At 45.0% G+C, this 19,181-nt stretch overlaps 1 protein-coding gene across 2 annotated transcripts in view; it reads left to right on the top strand.

The window, feature by feature from the left end:
* ELMO1 (engulfment and cell motility 1) overlaps positions 1 to 19,181 on the top strand; it is a 351,127-nt gene that overhangs the window by 156,235 nt on the left and 175,711 nt on the right. For both annotated transcript variants that reach the window (XM_066627043.1, XM_066627044.1), the window contains exon 14: positions 13,656 to 13,760. In XM_066627043.1, coding sequence (XP_066483140.1) covers positions 13,656 to 13,760 — 105 coding nt within the window. The remainder of the gene's footprint in view (positions 1 to 13,655; positions 13,761 to 19,181) is intronic.

The raw sequence follows: 19,181 nt of genomic DNA, 5'->3' as shown, positions 1-19,181 counted from the left end.
TTGCCAATTTTGAAGACTTAAAAAGGAAACCGGTAAGTTTTCTAGTAATGTGTGTAAGAAGGAGGGAAGGGGGCACCAGAGCCTATTGCACCCTTCTGATCCTCAAACAAGATTGCACAAATAATTGTATTGTGTTCTGTATTTTTAATTGCAAATTGAGACAAATTAAAATATCATTTTTCCATTTACTTTTTAATTTTTTTAAAGCATTTCAGTCCATTCAGCATTTCTTTATGCATTCAGAGCCAGATTGTGAAGTACTAAAGATAACATTGCAGATGCTTCTTGTATGAATGAATGGTGCAAAATGATCTTCCAAGTTTATATACATATATTATTGTGAACAACTCTTTTTAGATGTTTATATGCAATTTTCAGTGCTGCTGGTGAATATGCATATGAATATCCCCTGGGGGCTGGGGATAAGAATAGGCCCTCAGTTTGGCTGTACTTGTCGTAAGAGGCGACTAAACAGCCACCGGGTCAGCTTGGGAAGGCAGCTCATCTGAGAGAAGGAAAACTCTGATCCCAAACCTCCACTGCCTTGTGGCTACATCCAGTTATGGAAAAGGCTTCAGGAGTCAACCTTGAGGCAAAATCCGGAGCCGGAGTCCCTGAGGCAGTTCATGGCTGAACACAGTCACGTTCTGGCAACTCCTGCGACGCCGCTGGAACCAACCGTATTGGCTTTTGCCTTTCCATTGGACCATTTCAGCGACGTGGAGAGGGGGGATTTGCCTCATGGGTATCAGCCTATCCTCCATACCTACTTTACCCAGGCTTCGCGCGCTGGAGAGGACACTCTGTTCCAGAACCACCATTCAGAGCGTGACACCATAGTCTTCCAAGACTGAAGGATGCCAACAATATGCAATTTTCAGCATATGCTTTGTGTTCTGCAGTCCTCTAGGTACTGTGATGATGTGGTAAAGTGTAAGGATAGAAAGGCATGTATTTGCATATTTTGTTTCTTTTTATTACATTCTCTAGTATTTTCTCCCCAGAATGTCCTAAATGCTCTGATATTGCTGGTGTACTTATACAACTTTTCAAATTGACATTCACTGAATGTTTTATCCAAGAACTCAGGGGAATAGTGCAGATGTAAAGAAAATGATTTCTTTAAAAGGCTTTCTTATACAAATTACTCGTTCTTCCCATGCCAGCTTTAACTATGATGCAGCATTTTATCTGCACTACACTGACCATAGTTTCAGGAAAGTAGCTTGGAAATCTTGCTTGGGTAGAGGAGCCAATGACAACAGGGAAGAAGAGCCCTTTGCAAGATATTCTTATGGAGCCTGGTAAATGATGGCCCTGTGCATCATGTATAATATCAATGCAGATGCGTGGATCTAATTTTTTAAGGAGGGGAAAATGATGAATTCACTAATCTGTGATTTTCCTTCACTTTTTAGAAATTATCACTTGAACATAAAAGAGAGAAGTATGTGACTGAAATGTACTTCAGTCTCAAAATTCATAACTATAACTCATAAAATTAAATAACAGGGTTTGTAATGAGATTCTTACAGCCCAATCCTAGTCTGCTCTAGAACAGCTGTGGCACAACTTGGGGCAAGAGACTATTTTCTTCCTTACTCCATGCACTGCCCCAGCCACTGTAATGGGGCTTGGATCTGTGCTAATTGCTAGCGCAGATCCAAGCAACCCAGTGTTAGGCTGGGCTGCTTGGGAGGGAACTTAGGATTTGACCTAAGTGCTGGAGGCCAGTCCTGCCTAGCCCACCCACTGGTCTGCCTGCATAACACCTTCACCCCGCCCTCCCCAAACCCCCGTGCCAGCAACCCACCGGTAGTGCAAACTTACCTTTGCTGGGGCTTGCTCCAGTGCAGGGTGACTGGCACTACACTATATTTGTAGTGACGTGGATTTAATAATTTAGTTATCACTATATTCCTTGTGACATTTTATTTGTTTTTGTTGTATGAATATATAGATCAAGTATGTTGAAATGTAAAGGACTTTCCTGTATAGTGTACCATATAAAAAAGTCCCTCCACCCCCAAGTCCTGCATCTTTTTCTTATTGCTAGTAGGCAGTAGGATACTGGAAAATGTTCCATCTTGAATAAGGTACAGTACCAAACCCATAAGAGTGTATAATGGTAACGGTCACACTTAGAAACTTGTATATTTCATTACTGTATGTTCCCAGTGAAACAAACTGCAACTTCTTTGGGGTCTTTGCAGAGCAGATGGTAATGATATAAAGTAGCTTAGGAGAGGAAATGAAGGCTGCTTTCTCCAGCTGCGATGACAAGAGAATATTAGGTAGGCAGAATGTAATTTCCCTGACTGGAATCTATCCAGGGAAGCACTAATCTGCCAAAACATGCCATGAGCCTCTTAATGACCACAAGTAATCACAGTTTTGGATTTACATTTCATCAAAGTGATGGCATCTCTAGCAGCACAGTGTTCTATTTAGCTGACTAAGGTTCACAGAGGTTTTCTAATCTTAATGTGACCAGTTGCTGTGTACTGCTCAGATACAGAAAGGTGGTTGTGCACCTCAGTTAACAATGAAAGCATATAAATATATCTTGGATTTGTTACACTGTTACTCTTAGTGCTTCTTAAAAGCATTGTCCCATGCACATATGAAGGCAAAGAAACAAAAGTACAGCAGACACTCGCATATAAGTTGATCTCACAGATAAATCGAGGGCAGGTTTTGAGCAAAAATCATGGAATTTTCTATGACCCTCGAATAAGTCAGGGGTTAAACTTAGGGGGGGTGTCTGACTATAGTTTTGACTGATTTTACCCGAGGCCAGATAAAATAACCTACCACTAATTGTTACCTAAGAACTGTACAGTCTCTAATTTATTAAAACATAGTAAAAGATCATAAGATACATTTTTATTCTTTTTAAATTCTGGTCTTCACCACCTTTTTGTAAACACTATCAGAGTAAGTGCACTGTAAACAACATAACAGTAGAACAGTGGTTCCCAACCTGGGATTTATGTACTCCCAGGGACACTCAACAGGACCTTTAGGGGTACTTGAAAAAGAATGGCATAATGGCAGAAAAAGGCAGGTCATGCTCCAGAATGCTTTGCAGGGCCAGCAAGGCAGGAAAGAAGGTAGCTAGTTGGCTGTGAAAGCCCCACTAACAGCTAGTTTTTGGTCATCAATTCATGTATGAACCAGTGATTGAAAACCAGCTCTCATAAAGTCCTCCAAGGCAGCATACAAAATCAGCTAGAATCATATCCTTCCCTCCCCAGCAAAACAATAAACTAGCTAGGTCTCCTCATAGTCTCTTCTCTCTGCCAGCACATACATCTACTGCCTGGATTGTTGGGTGAATTGAGTTTATGCTCATTTGGCATTCTTAGTATTGTGAACTATTACATGCTGGATCTTGTCTGATCTTGGAAGCTAAGCAGGGTCAGGCCTGGTTAGTACTTGGATGGGAGACCGCCTGGGAATACCAGGTGCTGTAGGCTTATACCATAGTCTTTCGAGACTGAAGGTTGCCAACCATGTAGTATTGTGAACATGAACAGTTTCAGAGCTGTTTATAAACCTAATCATGCTTTGTAAGGTGTCTGTCTTGGCTAGGAGCAGGAGACCAACTGAAGCTCGATCCATCTGTAGAGCACTTGCATTTATTTTTAGTAATGTAACTCAGCAGCTACTAATCCAAGTGTACATTTTAAACAGATTTAAACTGATCTGTCATTCCCTTGCCAGTAAGGGAAACATTAATTGGAATTCAGTGAATACTTTGCAGCTTTATTAATGCAGCTTGGTCAGGTGTATGTTTTTTTTTTTTAGTACCTGTAATGTTTTTTCAATAGAACTAAAGTGAATCAGACTTGATTTCACACAGGGAACAAATGGATGGGAGAAGAAATTTATGCCATTTTTTACAGAGCTGCTTTCCTTCTCTCAAATGTTCTTTTTGAAGTATCTCTCCCACCTGGGTCTTATGCAATGGAAATGAAAAGCAAAGGAATCTCTGCGCACTAGAATGCAGAGTAGGGATGAAAAAGCTGAAAAACAGCCCTTGACGAGAGTGTGTGTCATGAAAGATAAGAATTTCAGATGGATCAGTACCCTTGGGTCTCATCTTTTGGGAGAAGCAGCCAAATGTGCTATTTTTAACAGCTTTTGAAAGCTGCTGTCTAGAATGATACAACATGTGAACATATAAACTGTGAAGTGATATGAAATATTATGTGTATTTTTTGCCTAGATTGTAAAAAAAAAAAAAAAATCACATGGGTTAATGCTTTCTGTTTTATCCCCCTTGATTAAAAGTTATTTTGTTCAGGCCTAGTATGTAGGAAACTTGTTCTTTTGTTACAGTTACAAAGCACCAGTTCTTGAAATTACAGGAGGGCCAAAGGGGGCTTGGCTATTCTTACTTTTTGTGACCGTCTCCTTAGCTACTATTTCTAGAAGGATATCAAAAGGCCATGATTTGGCTAACAGTGGGGAAAATCCAAACTGGTGACTCTTATGAATTTCATTTTCCCATGTTTTATGAGCACTGTAAAGCACTACTGAGTCACAAAGGACACAGGTAGTGACTTGGGAATCTGTATTAATCTGTTTGTATTAAGATCCATGTGTCTAATGGAGCTTCTGATAATTTAGGACCCCATTTTCAATTTGAGGGGCATAAGTTGCAGCAATATTCAAAGCTTACCCTTGAATAGCATCACGATGAAGTTGCAAGAAAGTAAAACACAATGTATTTTAAGGCTGTTTGTTATGATTATATTTTGTATGTGATGTTCATCTGCCCTGGTTATTAGCACTTAAAAAAGAAAAGCATTTCCTGCCTTTGGCACTGTGATGAATGCACTGTGTTTTCCCTATTTTTTCTTCTTTTTAGATGCTTCCAACCCCTGAGAAGCTCCTCTGCTGGTTCAGGAGCCTAAAAGCTTCTGGGACATCCTTTTGGGGTAGCTTTTGTCCTTTGGTTTGTCAAAAGGACATTCCCAGACAGCCATGTGCTGAATGTGGATTTGGTCCTTCTCTGTGTCTATAGAAAGCCTCCTGCCTAAGACTGGCATGTGCCTACCAACTGAGTAGCCAAACTTATCTGTCTAGGGAAAGGGATGGGATGGAGTGGCTGGGTAAGTTCCACCCACTCAATCAGGTAACCTGATGACATCATCAAACCTAGGTTACTTAAGTTCACGCACAGGGATGCTTGTGTGTTTCTGCTGTGAAATTTAATGCTGGTTTGTGGCAGGTGCACCCATTTACTCTCTGTTCGTGCCGGGATTGGAATTCTTGGGATAATATAAGTAGCTGTTGTAGCCCAGAATCTCTGGGACACCAGTAGGAATTTATTTTGGGTAGACATTCTTAGGGAATTTTGTTTCGTTTGCTCTTTTCACTCTAAGCCACCTTGCAAAGTGGCTTAGAGTGAACATTTTCCGCTTAGTGCAGCGTTCTGGTAGTTAGCACATTCCTTCTACCTATGGGTTTTTTTGGTATCCTTTGCTCTTGAGTAGCACCAGCTCCCTCTGCTAGACATTACTAGCTACCGCGTCCAATTTGGTCAAGCTGTTTGGGTCAATCCAACCAAGCTCAGGCATTTTCCACCAACCTGCTTGTACTTTTCTCTACTTCCTTTTCCGCATTTGATTTAATTATTTTTCCCATTGGGCTTTTAATAAACTGGTTATATTTTTACTTCTTTCCTGCTTAGCCTATTTGTTAATAACTCAGTACGTTGTCACATGTTATTACTCACAACCGCTAATAAGTATCCTGGGGATTCTGTTCTCTCCTGCGAGGGGTGATTCTTCAAAGATGTCCTCTCTCTGCCTCATCTCCTTAGTTTGGGATGGTGGCAGCAAACTACCACTCCCCTTCATTCAGCCATTGACTCAGTAAAAAAAGGGAAAGTGGAGAACAGGAAAGAGGTGTATGAGCTTCAGTGGAGAGAATTAAGTATGTGCATAGCTCTTATTGAAATAATTTCAATCAATAACTAAAATGATCAAGGAAAGCTTGCCTCGTTCGGAAAGCCAGCTGTTATGGTGTAACTGACCGCCCAAGAAGTTTCTCCAAGAATGGAAGATATGAAACTAGGAGATAGTGGTTTCATCTAGAAGTAATGATTTTTTTTAAAGAGAAGGACCCCAATAATTGTCTCATTCAGGGGAAGTGGTGTCTTACTACTTTCAAAACGCATTCTTTCCCCTCTCCACTCACCAACTCATCAATCTTTCTCTTTTTACTTTGAACAGCCTACTGGAAATAATGCATGATGTTATACATGGTGCCTCAAGTTCCCTGTCAGTATTGGGGTATGAAACAAATAACCCTTGATCCAAGCACTTGCAGTTAGCCTGAGATTCTGCTAAAGCAGCAGTATCCAGATCAGACCAGAGCTGAACAACTGTATGCTGGAATTGCCTAGCAAGCACATTGCAGTTGACTGCTGAGAGATTTCCTTCTTGAGCTGCCACAATTCCGGGATAGACATAGAGATAAACGTGATAATGTCTGTAGATCTAGATGCTATTATGGGCTGAGGTACAGAGGGTGCTTGAAAAGTTGCTGCCTTGGTTTCTGTCCAAGGCAATTTCCAGTGCAGATGTGCCTTATATTCTCAATGGAAGGTATTCTATTTCCCAGGGCCCAATCCTGTCCAACTTTCCAGCGCTGATGCAGCCCTGAGGTAAGGAACAAACATTCCCTTACATTGAGGAGGCCTCTGTCACTGTCCCTCAACCACAAGATGTGTCCTGTTGGCACAGCTGTATCAGCACAGGAAAGTTGAGATAGGATAGAGCAGGGGTCGGCAACCTTAACCATTCAAAGAGCCATTTGGACCTGTTTTCCGGAGAAAAGCAAACCTTGGGAGCCACAAAACCCTTTTGACATCTAAAATGAAGATAACACTGCATATATAGTTGTTTTTTTTTTTTTTTTACCTTTATGCTCTTATAAGTCCCATTTTTATAATGTAGCCCCCTCTTGTAGGTCCCTTGTAGGTGCTGGGGCACCTTCCTTATGAGGAAAGGCCACGGCGTTTGGGCCTCTTCAGCCTAGAAAAGAGGCGCCTGAGGGGGGACATGATTGAGACATACAAAATTATGCAGGGGACGGACGGAGTGGATAGACTAGAGATGCTCTTTACACTCTCATATAACACCAGAACCAGGGGACATACACTAAAGTTGAGTGTTGGGAAAGTTAGGACAGACAAAAGAAAATATTTCTTTACTCAGCGTGTGGTTGGTCTGTGGAACTCCTTGCCACAGGATGTGGTGATGGCATCTGGCCTGGACGCCTTTAAAAGGGGATTAGACAAGTTTCTGGAGGAAAAATCCATTACGGGATACAAGCCATGATGTGTATGTGCAACGTCCTGATTTTAGAAATGGGCTATGTCAGAATGCCAATGCAAGGGAGGGCACCAGAATGAGGTCTCTTGTTACCTTGTGTGCTCCCTGGGGCATTTGGTGGGCCACTGTGGGATACAGGAAGCTGCACTAGATGGGCCTATGGCCTGATCCAGTGGGGCTGTTCTTATGTTCTTTTATTATGCAGCACCAAGAAAATATTTTTTTTATTTACTATTTACTTACCTTTGCTCTGCTGTTGTCCTGGTCCCTGGATCTTCCTGCCAAGGAAGGAGCTGCTGTGGGTGAAGGCAGCGCCCTGGCCCCGCACTCAGCAGCCAGCACCCGCAGCACATCGCTGCAAGGCGCCCCCAGCCCGCCCCCGCCACCAGCGGCTCTGCCCCGAGGTTGAGCTCACTGCAGGGTGAAGGAAGGGCGCAAAGAAGAGGGGGGTTGGAGAGCAGGTCCAGGAGAGCCACTGGTGGTGGGTGCAGGGGGGTGCCTTGCATCTCTTCCCATGGCTAGGTGTACATCAGCAAACGGCCAAGGTACAGCTGGTCTGTGGCATGGTGTGGTTATCAGCTGTGCTCAGCTGCACACTGGCATTTAGCCAGCATAAAACTCACTAACATGCAGGTTGATCTTGGTGAGTCATAAAGAAGTTTATGGGCCATTTCACAATTCCATTTTTCACATGTGAGGAAGCTCCTTGGAAGGCTCCAGCTTCACAGGAATATGAGTTTGGCACATGGCCATCGGTCTGCACAGGGACGTTTGGACAGCATGTGCGATGTTGCCAACCAGTTCCCAAATGTTCACCAGTCATGGGCCTCTGCCAGTGCTACTCGGTGAACGCATCCCACTGTTCATCTGGCCATCTGCAGTTTTTTCACAATGTGGCTCTCGAGTGGGGGCTGGAAGCGGGCGCCTTCCCCCGCGGCCGCCGCCCAGCCAGCTCAGCCCCGAGGTTGAGCTCGCTGCAGGGCGAAGGAAGGAAGGGCGCAAGGAAGAGATGCCCGGCTGCCCTGTGCGGCAGGGTCTCCGCCCCCTTGCCCAGCAGGGTGCTTGCTCACAGTGGGGGGCGGAGAGCAGGTCCGGGAGAGCGCCGCCGCCCCTGCCTGCCAAGGAACGAGCTGCTGTGGGCGAAGGCAGCGCTCGGCCCCGCACTCAGCAGCCAGCGCCCGCAGCACATCGCTGCAAGTCACCCCCTGCCCACCCCCGCCATCAACGGCTCTGTCCCGAGGTTCAGCTCGCTGCAGGGCGAAGGAAGGGCACAGGGAAGAGATGCAAGGCACCCCCACGCTCACTACCAGCAGCTCTCCCGGACCTGCTCTCCACCCCCCTCTTCCTTGCGCCCTTACTTCGCCCTGCAGCGAGCAGAACGCAGGGAAAGAGATGCAAGGCACCCCCCGCGCCCACCACCAGCGGCTCTCCCGGACCTGCTCTCCACCCCCCTCCTCCTTGCGCCCTTCCTTTGCCCTGCAGTGAGCTGAACCTCGGGACAGAGCCGCTGGTGGCGGGGGCGGGCTGGGGGTGCCTTGCAGCGATGTGCTGCGGGCGCTGGCTGCTGAGTGCGGGGCCGGGCGCTGCCTTCACCCACAGCAGCTCGTTCCTTGGCAGGCAGGGGCGGCGGCGCTCTCCCGGACCTGCTCTCCGCCCCCCACTGTGAGCAAGCACCCTGCTGGGCAAGGGGGCGGAGACCCTGCTGCACAGGGCAGCCGGGCATCTCTTCCTTGCGCCCTTCCTTCCTTCGCCCTGCAGCGAGCTCAACCTCGGGGCTGAGCTGGCTGGGCTGCGGCCGCGGGGGAAGGCGCCCGCTTCCAGCCCCCACTCGAGAGCCGCATCAGACCACTGAAAGAGCCGCATGCGGCTCTGAAAACACAGGTTGCCGACCCCAAGGATAGAGCCACCAGTTTCTTTGCTTTGTCCACCCAATCTCTGATTCTTGCACTGCATTTCTTACACTAATAGAAAACCTGTACATAAAATGATAGCACTTCATAGTATTTTGATTCTGGTTTGCAACCAGAGATTTTTTTCCTTCCTGCCACCATCCTGTTCTTCAGTTGGTGACTCAAGAGCTACATCAGGCCAATTAAACTGTTCTAACCACCAGAGCTCTTCCTGTGTCTACATTTTTCTTTGATACTGTACTGCTTGAGATGGGTTCCAGCACCCTAGCCACAGCCGGCATGTTTCCTTATGATACTGTTTAAGTGGAATCATAAGATATTATGGCTGTACGGCAGCGGTTTTCAAACTCTCAGTGCTCTAAGTGCTTGTTTCACATTCACAACCCAGAAGTGGATCGCGATTGCATTTTTCATTCATTCCACGCTGCGGGGAACCTTGCAGAGCCCCCCACGGGGCTCCCAAGACCCCCCCGGACCCTGGCAGCAGGTAAGGCTTGCTAGCGAAAAGTCCCCTCTGTGTCCACAGTGATCCTGGGAATCACATCACAGCCTTCCCCCTGCCCCTTAAAAGGGCAGAGTCCAGGGCCTTCAGGCTGGGGTGGTGCGATGCCCCAGTTTGAGAACCACTGCAGTATGGAATAAAGTGCTAGGTGCAGTGGCATCACTAGGATTCAAGTCACCCGGTGAGGGACACCTGCACATCACCCCATGTAGTAGGTAGGGCAAAGCTCCAGGTGGGCATGGTGATGTACCATTGCCCTGCCCCCACTGGTTTTTTGGCTGTACCTTTTTGTTATAACACAGATATTTCAATGTGGTTTGTTTCATTGCATTCTGCATGAGATTACGGATTGATTGATATATAACATGATGGTCTTATTACTCCAAACTCTGATTTTAGTGATTTGGAAAACTTGTAGAGTCTCACACACACACCCCGTGTCAACTTACTAACACCTTATTGCAGCAGCTCTCAAACTTTTAGCACCGGGACCCACTTTTTAGAATGACAGTCTGTCTAGGACCCATTGGAAGTGATGTCATGGCCAGAAGTGACATCATCAAGCAAATTAAAATAAATAATTAAATAAGGGGGAGCCAGTCCTGTTCCACCAAGTGAATCCTCTGAAGTAAGTCCTATTGTGGTCAATGGGGCTTACTCTCAGGAAAGTGTGGGTAAGATTGCAGCCTGTGAGTCCAATCCTATGCATGTCTGCTCTGAAGTAAGTCCCATAGTGGCCAATGGGGCTTACTCTCAGGAAAGTGTGGGTAGGATTGAAGCCTATGATCCCAATCCTATGCATGTCTGCTCTGAAGTAAGTCCCATAGTGATCAATGGAGCTTAGGAAAGTGTGGGTAGAATTGCAGCCTGTGAGCCCAATCCTATGCATGTTTACTCAGAAGTAAGTCCCATAGTGGTCAATGGAGCTTACACTGTAGTCTGCCTGTAATAACAACCCCCCAAAAAGAATCAGGGAGATTTCCAGCCCTCCCCAGTGCCCAGCTTAAAGTTCTTCTATTTCAGGCATATCAAGATAAGGACCCACCTGGCTTTGCAAGTGCAAAATAGAAAACATGCCCATTACCAGTTTTCAATCAACTTTTTTGTCCTTTTTAGTGGGGGGGGGGGGGAGGTTGCCTCTGGACATTTGTTGCACTCCAGCTCCATTGGATCGGGACCATTCTGGTGTCCTCACATTCTGCTTTGCCTGGCCTGACCACCAGCCAAGGCATGTCTGCCTACTTGCGAGTAAACGCAACATGAGGCTGCTTCACTTTCCATAGGGCTCCATAGACTCACAGCTGGGAGGGGGGACCTCCTTCTCTGTGTTTTTGGGGGCTGCGTTCATTGGACCAGGACCATTCTGACCTCTTTGGAGTCCTCTCAGCCTGCCTTGACTAAGGCAAGTCCGCCTACTTGCGAGTAAACGCGACCATGTGGCTTTGTTTCGGGCTCAGACTCACAGCTGGGAGGGGGGAGCTTCTTGGGTGTTTTTTGGGGACTGCATTTATTGGATCAGGACCATTCTAGTGTCGTTGGATTCCTCTCCGCCTGCCCTTTCCAACAGACTATGGCAAGTATGGCTACTCGCGAGTAAACGTGCAATATGGCTCACTATCACTTTCCATAGGTCTCCATGCATTTTTCCTTCTGGTTTTTTGGCCATAACTTTTGAACAAAAGGAGCTATTTCAATTCCGTTTTTTGCATTGCACTCCGCTGGCCATTCCGTATCCAACGGTGTATGGCATGATGCAGTAGCTCCTAACACCGCAAAGTTAGTGCGTCACCCGTCACCCCCCGGCGCGGCCTGCACCCCCCTAGCGACACCAGTGGCTAGGTGTCACCAAAAGCATCTGCTGCATGCTAATATTCGTAACCTTGTGAGTGGCAGTTCAGGGGCTGGGCTAGCCTGTGCTACAATTTGAGTCTCAATGTTAAGGGAAAAGGGAAGTCAATATGGGACGCCATGCCTGGTTTTAGCAACTGGCACCTTACTCCCTGTTCCCTGCAGTTTTTACTGCATAAACTGGAATTGAGTGGAGAGAGGTATTCTTGTTGCCACCACCAAAAGCTAGAAAGTTCAGACAGAGGAAGGCAAACTTGGGAATGCCTCCCTCTCAGATTAACTGTGAGAGATCCAAAAATAGGGGGGGGGGAGGCCTTAAAGCCCTCATGGGTGATCTGGTAGATCAGGCACCCCACTGCTTTCTCAGTAAATTGAAACCAGGCAGGTTAATAGTAAAAGCAAAATAAGTTTATTAGAGGGTCGAATGTCAAACAATGAAGCAAAAGATGCACAGGATAAAAACAAGTTCCTAGCAAAAGGAGAAAACTTGACAAGATGGCACTTTTTAAAATGGCGCTCCTCTTCTATTTAGCAGGGGGAGAGCAACTGTCCCTGTTCTCTGCAGCCTAGTGCCTTCTCTGGTGACTGTGGGCTGGTGTTGCTTCTGCATCTGTATTGTGAGCTCTTTTGGGATAGGGAACCCCTTATGTATTTTCTTAGCTACATAAACTACTTTGTGAACTTTTTTGTGGGAAGGGAAGATAGCAATGCGTCCCATAATGCAGGGTTTATATTCTGCAAATCCAAGTGCAATAGGAGACATAATTAAGGATAAGGCGGGAAATGGGCTCTGATTGATCCATGCTAGTCAGAATGCTCTGCTCCCATTGATTGCAGTAGCTGTCAATTGTACCCAGGATGAAGCGCGCTGTAATGAAATAGCACTACAGAAAGTAGCATTGTGCAAGGTGTTATGTTATTCTTAATCATCATAATAAAAGGGGGCAGCAAAGGTTGGCAAGGATGTTAAAAAAAACATCCCTGTCAGCATAAAACAAAAATGCTCATGTGACAATTCCTACCCTACTTGTTCATGCTGTTTCAAGATGCCTGTCCTTATCCCCCATGCTTATGGCCAGGTGAGCTGGCAACCCTTTCTAAAGCAGCAGATACTAGCAGCAGTCAGACCTGGGTACCTGTGCAAAGGGGGTGTGTGACCCACTTTTTGTAGCCTGTTGACATTTAACCTGTGGGATGGGATAAGGGGTTCACCTGAACTCCCAGTTTTGTTGCTCTTGGAAATCAGGAGACTTCACAACCCAATGGGTTGTCTCAAAGATTCTTTGTTTACCAGTCAGCTAGGGAAGAAGATGCTGAAATAATAACCACTAAGGATAATGGCTATCACATCTGAATGACTTAGCAACTTTTTTGGGATTCTGAAACATCACAAAAACTTCTGGGATGCTAGAAAAGTCCAAAATAGGGGGAAATCAGAGATTTTTTTTAACCATAGTGCCCTGTACCCTGCTGGTACTTAGAAGAATCGCCAGACCTGAGTAACAAAAATATATTTATGTTAAAAAAAAAAAAAGCAGCGTTACTGAATATTTCAATATGTAAGATGTGAGTGGTGACAGCACTAGAAAACTACATAATGGGCGTATTAAAAGAGGCAAAGATCTTGGAAAGAGAAGTAACTATGTCTCTCCCATTCGATACATATTTCTTTGATGGAAGTTGCTTAGCGTTAACTTCCAAGGAGGTCTGCTTAGAATTGCATTCTTATTAACTTCCAGTGTGTGATTCCACCATAGGTCAAGTAAAAAGGGGAGGAGGGACAAGCTGTTGGTTATGGTGCTTTCTTGCATCACTCCTCCCCATGCTATCTATTCAAATGAAATTACATGCCTAGATTTCCAAACTGCTGGATAGAGTTTCTGAAACAGGTTTGGGGACTAGCCTCAACCACTGGTTACATATTTTATAGAAAACTGTCCAGTTGTTTGCAAACCATGCGTGCATAATGTTGGGGGAACTTCTCTGCGCTGTGCCAGTGATTCACATGCCTACATTTCTAATGCTGTCACTTGTGCCCTTTTGCAGAATCATGTGAACCCAGCAATGGATTTTACGCAGACTCCTCCAGGAATGCTGGCTCTTGACAACATGCTGTACTTTGCCAAACATCACCAGGATGCCTATATCCGGGTAAGGGCTCTTTGTGTATCGTAGGCGCACGGCATTCACAGCATCTTTTTTTTACCCCTTACTTTTTGAATACATTGTTCTAGGAAAGCAGATGGACTTGTGACATGGCAAGCATCAATTAGTTGTGGATAGGCGATGCTACAGGGCAAAGAGAACTATTTTTTGATGTAAGCTTTGACAAATGTTATGCAGTGACCCCCCCTCACATTTATTTTCAAAGCTCATATAGCATAGAAATAGCATCGTGATATATGACTTGAAGGCCTGAAGACCTCTTCTTTATATTTTTACTCCCAAGTAGAAGAAAGCTGATGTGATGGATTTCAATTAGACATGGGGGATAAAGGGAAGGCTGATTCATTCGTATACTCTCACTTCCTACCCACTTCTTGCCTACATGGCTTGTTTAAAAGGTAGCAGTGAACTATATTTTGTTTCTTTTGCATATTCTTTCTGACATTTTAGCAGAGTGTCTGAGTAACTTTTACAAACTTTCCTAACATACGTGGAAGTAGATTACACAGAGAAGTCTGTATTCCAAGACATAGAAATTATTCCTAAATATGGGTGGCATAAGTCTATAGACATAAAGGAGAAAGAGTTCATGTTGTGCTAAAGAAAAAGAAAATTTAAACCGATAGTCAAATAATTAGTGGCAAACTCTCGTTTTGTTTTTTTAAAACTAAAATGTGATGTGTAGGGTGCTCTGGATAAAAAATGAACTTTTAAGTTAAATCAGTTAATATGCAACCTTTGTTCAAGCAAGCATAAAACCAAAACCCCTGAGAGTTTTATAAAGGGCACCTTGACATCTAAGACAGAGAGAGAGAGAGAGAGAGACTTCTAAATAGAATGTCACCAGGTTAGGAGACGAGAAGGGACAGTGGTGTTTAAATCTGCCCTTTTAAAGATCTCTCATTCCAAATCTGCTGTGGCCATTAAGGCTAGCATAGATCCATCATGACTGTTAAATGCATAATAAAATGTTTATGGACATAGAAGGGAAGACTTATGCATTAAAGAGTCAAAAACAAGAGCATGTTAATCAATTAAAAAATAAAACCCAACAAGAATCTGATCATACTCTTATGATTCCTTAAAAGGAATGTGTTCAAGAAAAGTTAATTATGTTGTGTGTGTGTGTGTGTTGTAATTCAGAGTGACACAAATGCACTAGCAAAAAGCAAAGCAAGGGAGCTGAGATGGCATTCCTAGTGGAGGCTTCTTGAAAGATGGCTCAGCAAGTGCTGGAGCTGTGGCTGGAAATATTGCCCAAAGAGTAAGTTGTGGGGAAAGAGGGGAGAAGTCTGGGAAAGAAGAGAGCTGTCTTCTACCTGTTCTGGCACAGCAGTCCTTGAGGGAATGAGGGGTGGTTGACTCTGCACCAGTGAGCAACTGATCAGTCTGTGAGCAGCAACAGAAACAACAGTAGCAGCAGCCATGCAGGGGACTCTGACCCAGCTTTCCACAGATCTCCAGAGGGTCAACATAGAGACTATTGTGGGGTGAACTAGTTAAGGAGCATTCTTTGTGTCTTGATGGTTCATTCTCAGTTGCAAATGGGTGTCCTCTAGGACCCTGAGGAGAGTGCAGCAGGGGACTCCTTGGTTGCTCTGGAGGCCTGGGACTCAGCTAACATACCCCTTGTGATTGAATTTGCAGTGAAGTTGGTGAGGGAAACTAAGGTCGAAAGCACTTCTTTTGTGACCACAGATGGCCTTGTTTTGTTTTCATAGTTAGGAAGCTGCCAGGGTATGACTTTGTTTGAGTTTGCTGACCAAGCAAGGTGAGGCGGGTCATGGAATTTTTCAAAGGCACGGCTTTTAGCTAGCAGGGGAGAGGCAGGGGTGGTGGTTCAATGAACCAGAGCAGTGGTTCTCACACATTTGGCACTGGGACCCACTTTTTAGAATGATAATCTGTCAGGACCCACTGGAACTGATGTCGTGACCGAAAGTGACATCATCAAGCAGGAAAATTTTAAACTATCCTAGGCTGTAATCCTACCCACACTTACCCAGGAGTCAGTCCCATTTACTATCATTGTTAAAAGAATATACATAGCTTGTTAAAAGTACAGGTTTGTAACATTTCCCCAAATGCTGGCCCAGTGGCATCAAGTCTAATATATTAAAAATAAAATATTGAAATGAATGGGGACTCACCTGAAATTGGCTCGCAAGCCACCTACTGGGTCCCTACCCACAGTTTGAAAAACACTGAACTAGAGGGTGTCCTATACGCCAAGGACCCATGGGACCATCAGCCTGAACAAGCAACTTGAGACTGGTCTGGGTCATGGTTGCCTGGCATATACCTAGCACTGTATACAAATGTGTACAGATATGTCAGACAACAGAGGAGTTTAAAAACTAGTTTGGGAGTGCCATCTTTAGAGAAAAAAGCACGGACAATATTTTTATGTGCCTTGGAGTACTCACACGCTGGATTCTGGCCACAGTTCTCTTTTTATTGGAATTTGGCTCTGTTCTCAAGTAATTTGTAGTTAGTGGAGTAGTAAAATAACATGTGGAGGGATCATTTATTGAGTAACTCACAAAATCTGTGACAAGCTCGTTTCCTTCCTGAGCTGCTGCTGAATATTTCTTACTCCTGCCTTACCATATTTTTGAAAACCACATTTCCAAAATGCCATTCTTTTCATCACAGCCAGAATGAAAGTGGCTGTACAATACCTCAGCGCTGCTTGCAAAGTAGTTCAGCAGGGCCCTCCTATATTCCAGTCTGCCCAATAATAGTCTGGCACATTATACAGGGCAGTGGTGCTCCTTGCCACTGTGGCACCTGGGGGCATACCTCCAGGGGTGCCGCCCACCCACTTGGAGGTGCTGCCTGCCTGTGCCCACTGCCTCCCCCCTGAGGTGTTCTGAGGTCTAGGAAGGTTGCACACAGCTTCCCCAGCCCTCAGAATGCTTTCTGGGGGCTGAAAATCATCACTTCTGGTTCTTGGCTAAAAACCAGAAGTTACTGTTTTTGGCCCCCAGAAGGCGTTCTGAGGACTGGGAAAGTCACATGCAGCCTCCCCGGCCCTCAAAAATGCCTCGGGGGGGCAGCGGGTGAAGGGTGGTGAATGCTGCCCCTTCACCTGTGCTGCCCTGGGCCATGTGACCCCCTGGACTTCCCCCACCAGGTATGCCAGTGACACAAGGCAAAGAACCATGCAAGGCCACCTCCTTCAGCATTCGCAGATAGAGCCCTATTCTTTCTACTGTCTTACCATATTTTTGAAAACAGCATTTTCTAAATCAGCTGTTCTCAAAACCTTTCTGCTTGCAGAGTCCGTTACACACCTAAATGTGTAGCCTCACTAGTGCATGCTCAGAGTCTCTGGGAACCCCAGAGTGCCAGTGTATGGACAGAGTGATGTAGTACCGAGCAGATGGTGGCTACTTATAGTGTGCTCATGGAGCCCCTGCAGGGGTCTTGGGGAACGAGGCTTCTTGGAACACACTTTGAGAAAGTCTGCTCTAAATGTTAGCATGTACAGCATTCTGTTACATTCTCTAAATGTAACTGTGGTACTCATCTTTTGCAGAGGCTTCATTTGTTAACCTACCTAGCACTGCCCATTACTAGTGGTGTTTCAAAACAGTGTTATTTACTTTAATAATAAGTAAGCCCATTGTGTTTAGTAAGGCTGTAATTACTGGAAACAAACATCTCTACCCATTATAGAAGCTCCCTTATTTAACAAACATAAGACTTACGTTTTCCTGACTTACAGACATGCCAGGCCATTTGTCCATTGCTTGTGGAGCTTGTGACAATGAGTGTAGGGGAAAGCTGCAAGGTCCCAGTACTGGTTGGGTCTTTATTCTTTTTCACCTGCTGGGCGTCAGAGTATCACAAGACCTGTCCAGCTTGATGGCTACTGGTGAGACTCCCAACCAGTGAGGGATGGATGCTGGATATGGGAAGCTTTGAAGCCAGACAGGATGGCCAGGCAGAAGGTGGAGATGTCATAGTGTTGCAAGTTTGCTACCAATAATAGTGATGCTGGACTTACAAAGCCTGAAACCTAACACATTCATAAATAGAGGCAGTTCTGTACTAATTTCTAGTCCAAATTAGTCTGTAGTTACATGTAGATATTTGCCTTGCATTATCTTTAAATATATATTTCAACTTCTTGGAATATATTATTGCTGAAATTGTTTCAGATATTTACAGTGGAGGGGTAGGGGGTTAAGTGACATTTAAGCAAATGAATCTTCCCTGGTTTTATAGCAGTTTAGGATTACTAGTTATAATGTCTACTGAATATTTAAGAGGACAAAATTCTGTTACCTTTCTTAGGTAATTTGTCAAGGAACTTGCATTGCACTGAGTCTGAAATCAAATGTTGGGGAACGTTATTTCTTACTGTTCTCACTCACAAGAAAGAATGTTTTATTTCCTGTTGTGTGAGTGCCATAAAAACTGGAATGTGTACAGAGTTAAATGAAGCTCAGAGTCTTTCAGCCCAGGTATTTGAGGTGCTTGAGTTACCTCAAGGAGCATCCTTCGTTCCAGTGCATGCAATGCATTTATTTTGTATCTACTCACTCTCTGATTCAGCCATCTGTTCAAGTGGGTGAATGTGCCAGAGGAACCTAGGACTTGGAAGAAAGCTAGATGTCAGAATTGGATCTGTATGGTGAGGGAGTGGCGAAGATGAGGAGAGGGCCTGTAGCTCCATGACAGAGCACATGCTTTGCCTGCAAAGTGTCCTGGGTTCAGTTCTTGGTATTTCCAGATAGAGCAGTGATTTTCAACCTTTTTCATCTCACGGCACACTGGCAAGGCACTAAAATGGTCAAGGCACTCCATCAGCTTTTTGACAATTGACAAGGCACACTGTGCTTTCAGTGGGGGCTCACAACCCCCAATGGTCCTATTGATAAATGACTCTCTCTCAAATTCCCGCGGCACACCTGGGGACCATTCATGGCACACCAGTGTGCCACGGCACAGTGGTTGAAAATGGCTGAGATAGAGCTTAGGAAAGACCCTTCTGCAACCTTAGACAGCCGCTGCCAGTCAGTGTAAACAGTACTGGGCTAGATGAACTCAGTAGAAGGCACCTTCATATGTACTTGAAAGAAGAGACAGAAGTGGGGAAGAAGCAAAGCTGACTTGACGTTGCACAAGTTCCACATGTTGATTGACTTCCTGTAATATGAAGAGCAAAAGCTTACTCTTAACCCTCTCTTGCGTGTGTGTATTTATTTGTTTCTGTATTTATATACCGCCTTTCCTTCTCCTCAGACTTCATTTTGGGTATTGTTGAAGGCTATTTTACATAGGCAGGCTTCCTAGACCAATAAGGATCTTCACAATGTTCTTTGTATATAGAACCCTTCAAGCTCCAGCTATAATCCTTCATTGGTATCGCCCAGTGGTTCCCAAATTGTTAACTGT

Source organism: Tiliqua scincoides, chromosome 5 (genome assembly GCF_035046505.1).
Source record: "Tiliqua scincoides isolate rTilSci1 chromosome 5, rTilSci1.hap2, whole genome shotgun sequence".
Lineage (NCBI taxonomy): Eukaryota > Metazoa > Chordata > Lepidosauria > Squamata > Scincidae > Tiliqua > Tiliqua scincoides.
The sequence above is the reverse complement of the archived record's forward strand: the minus strand, read 5'-3'. Positions and strand labels throughout refer to the sequence as shown.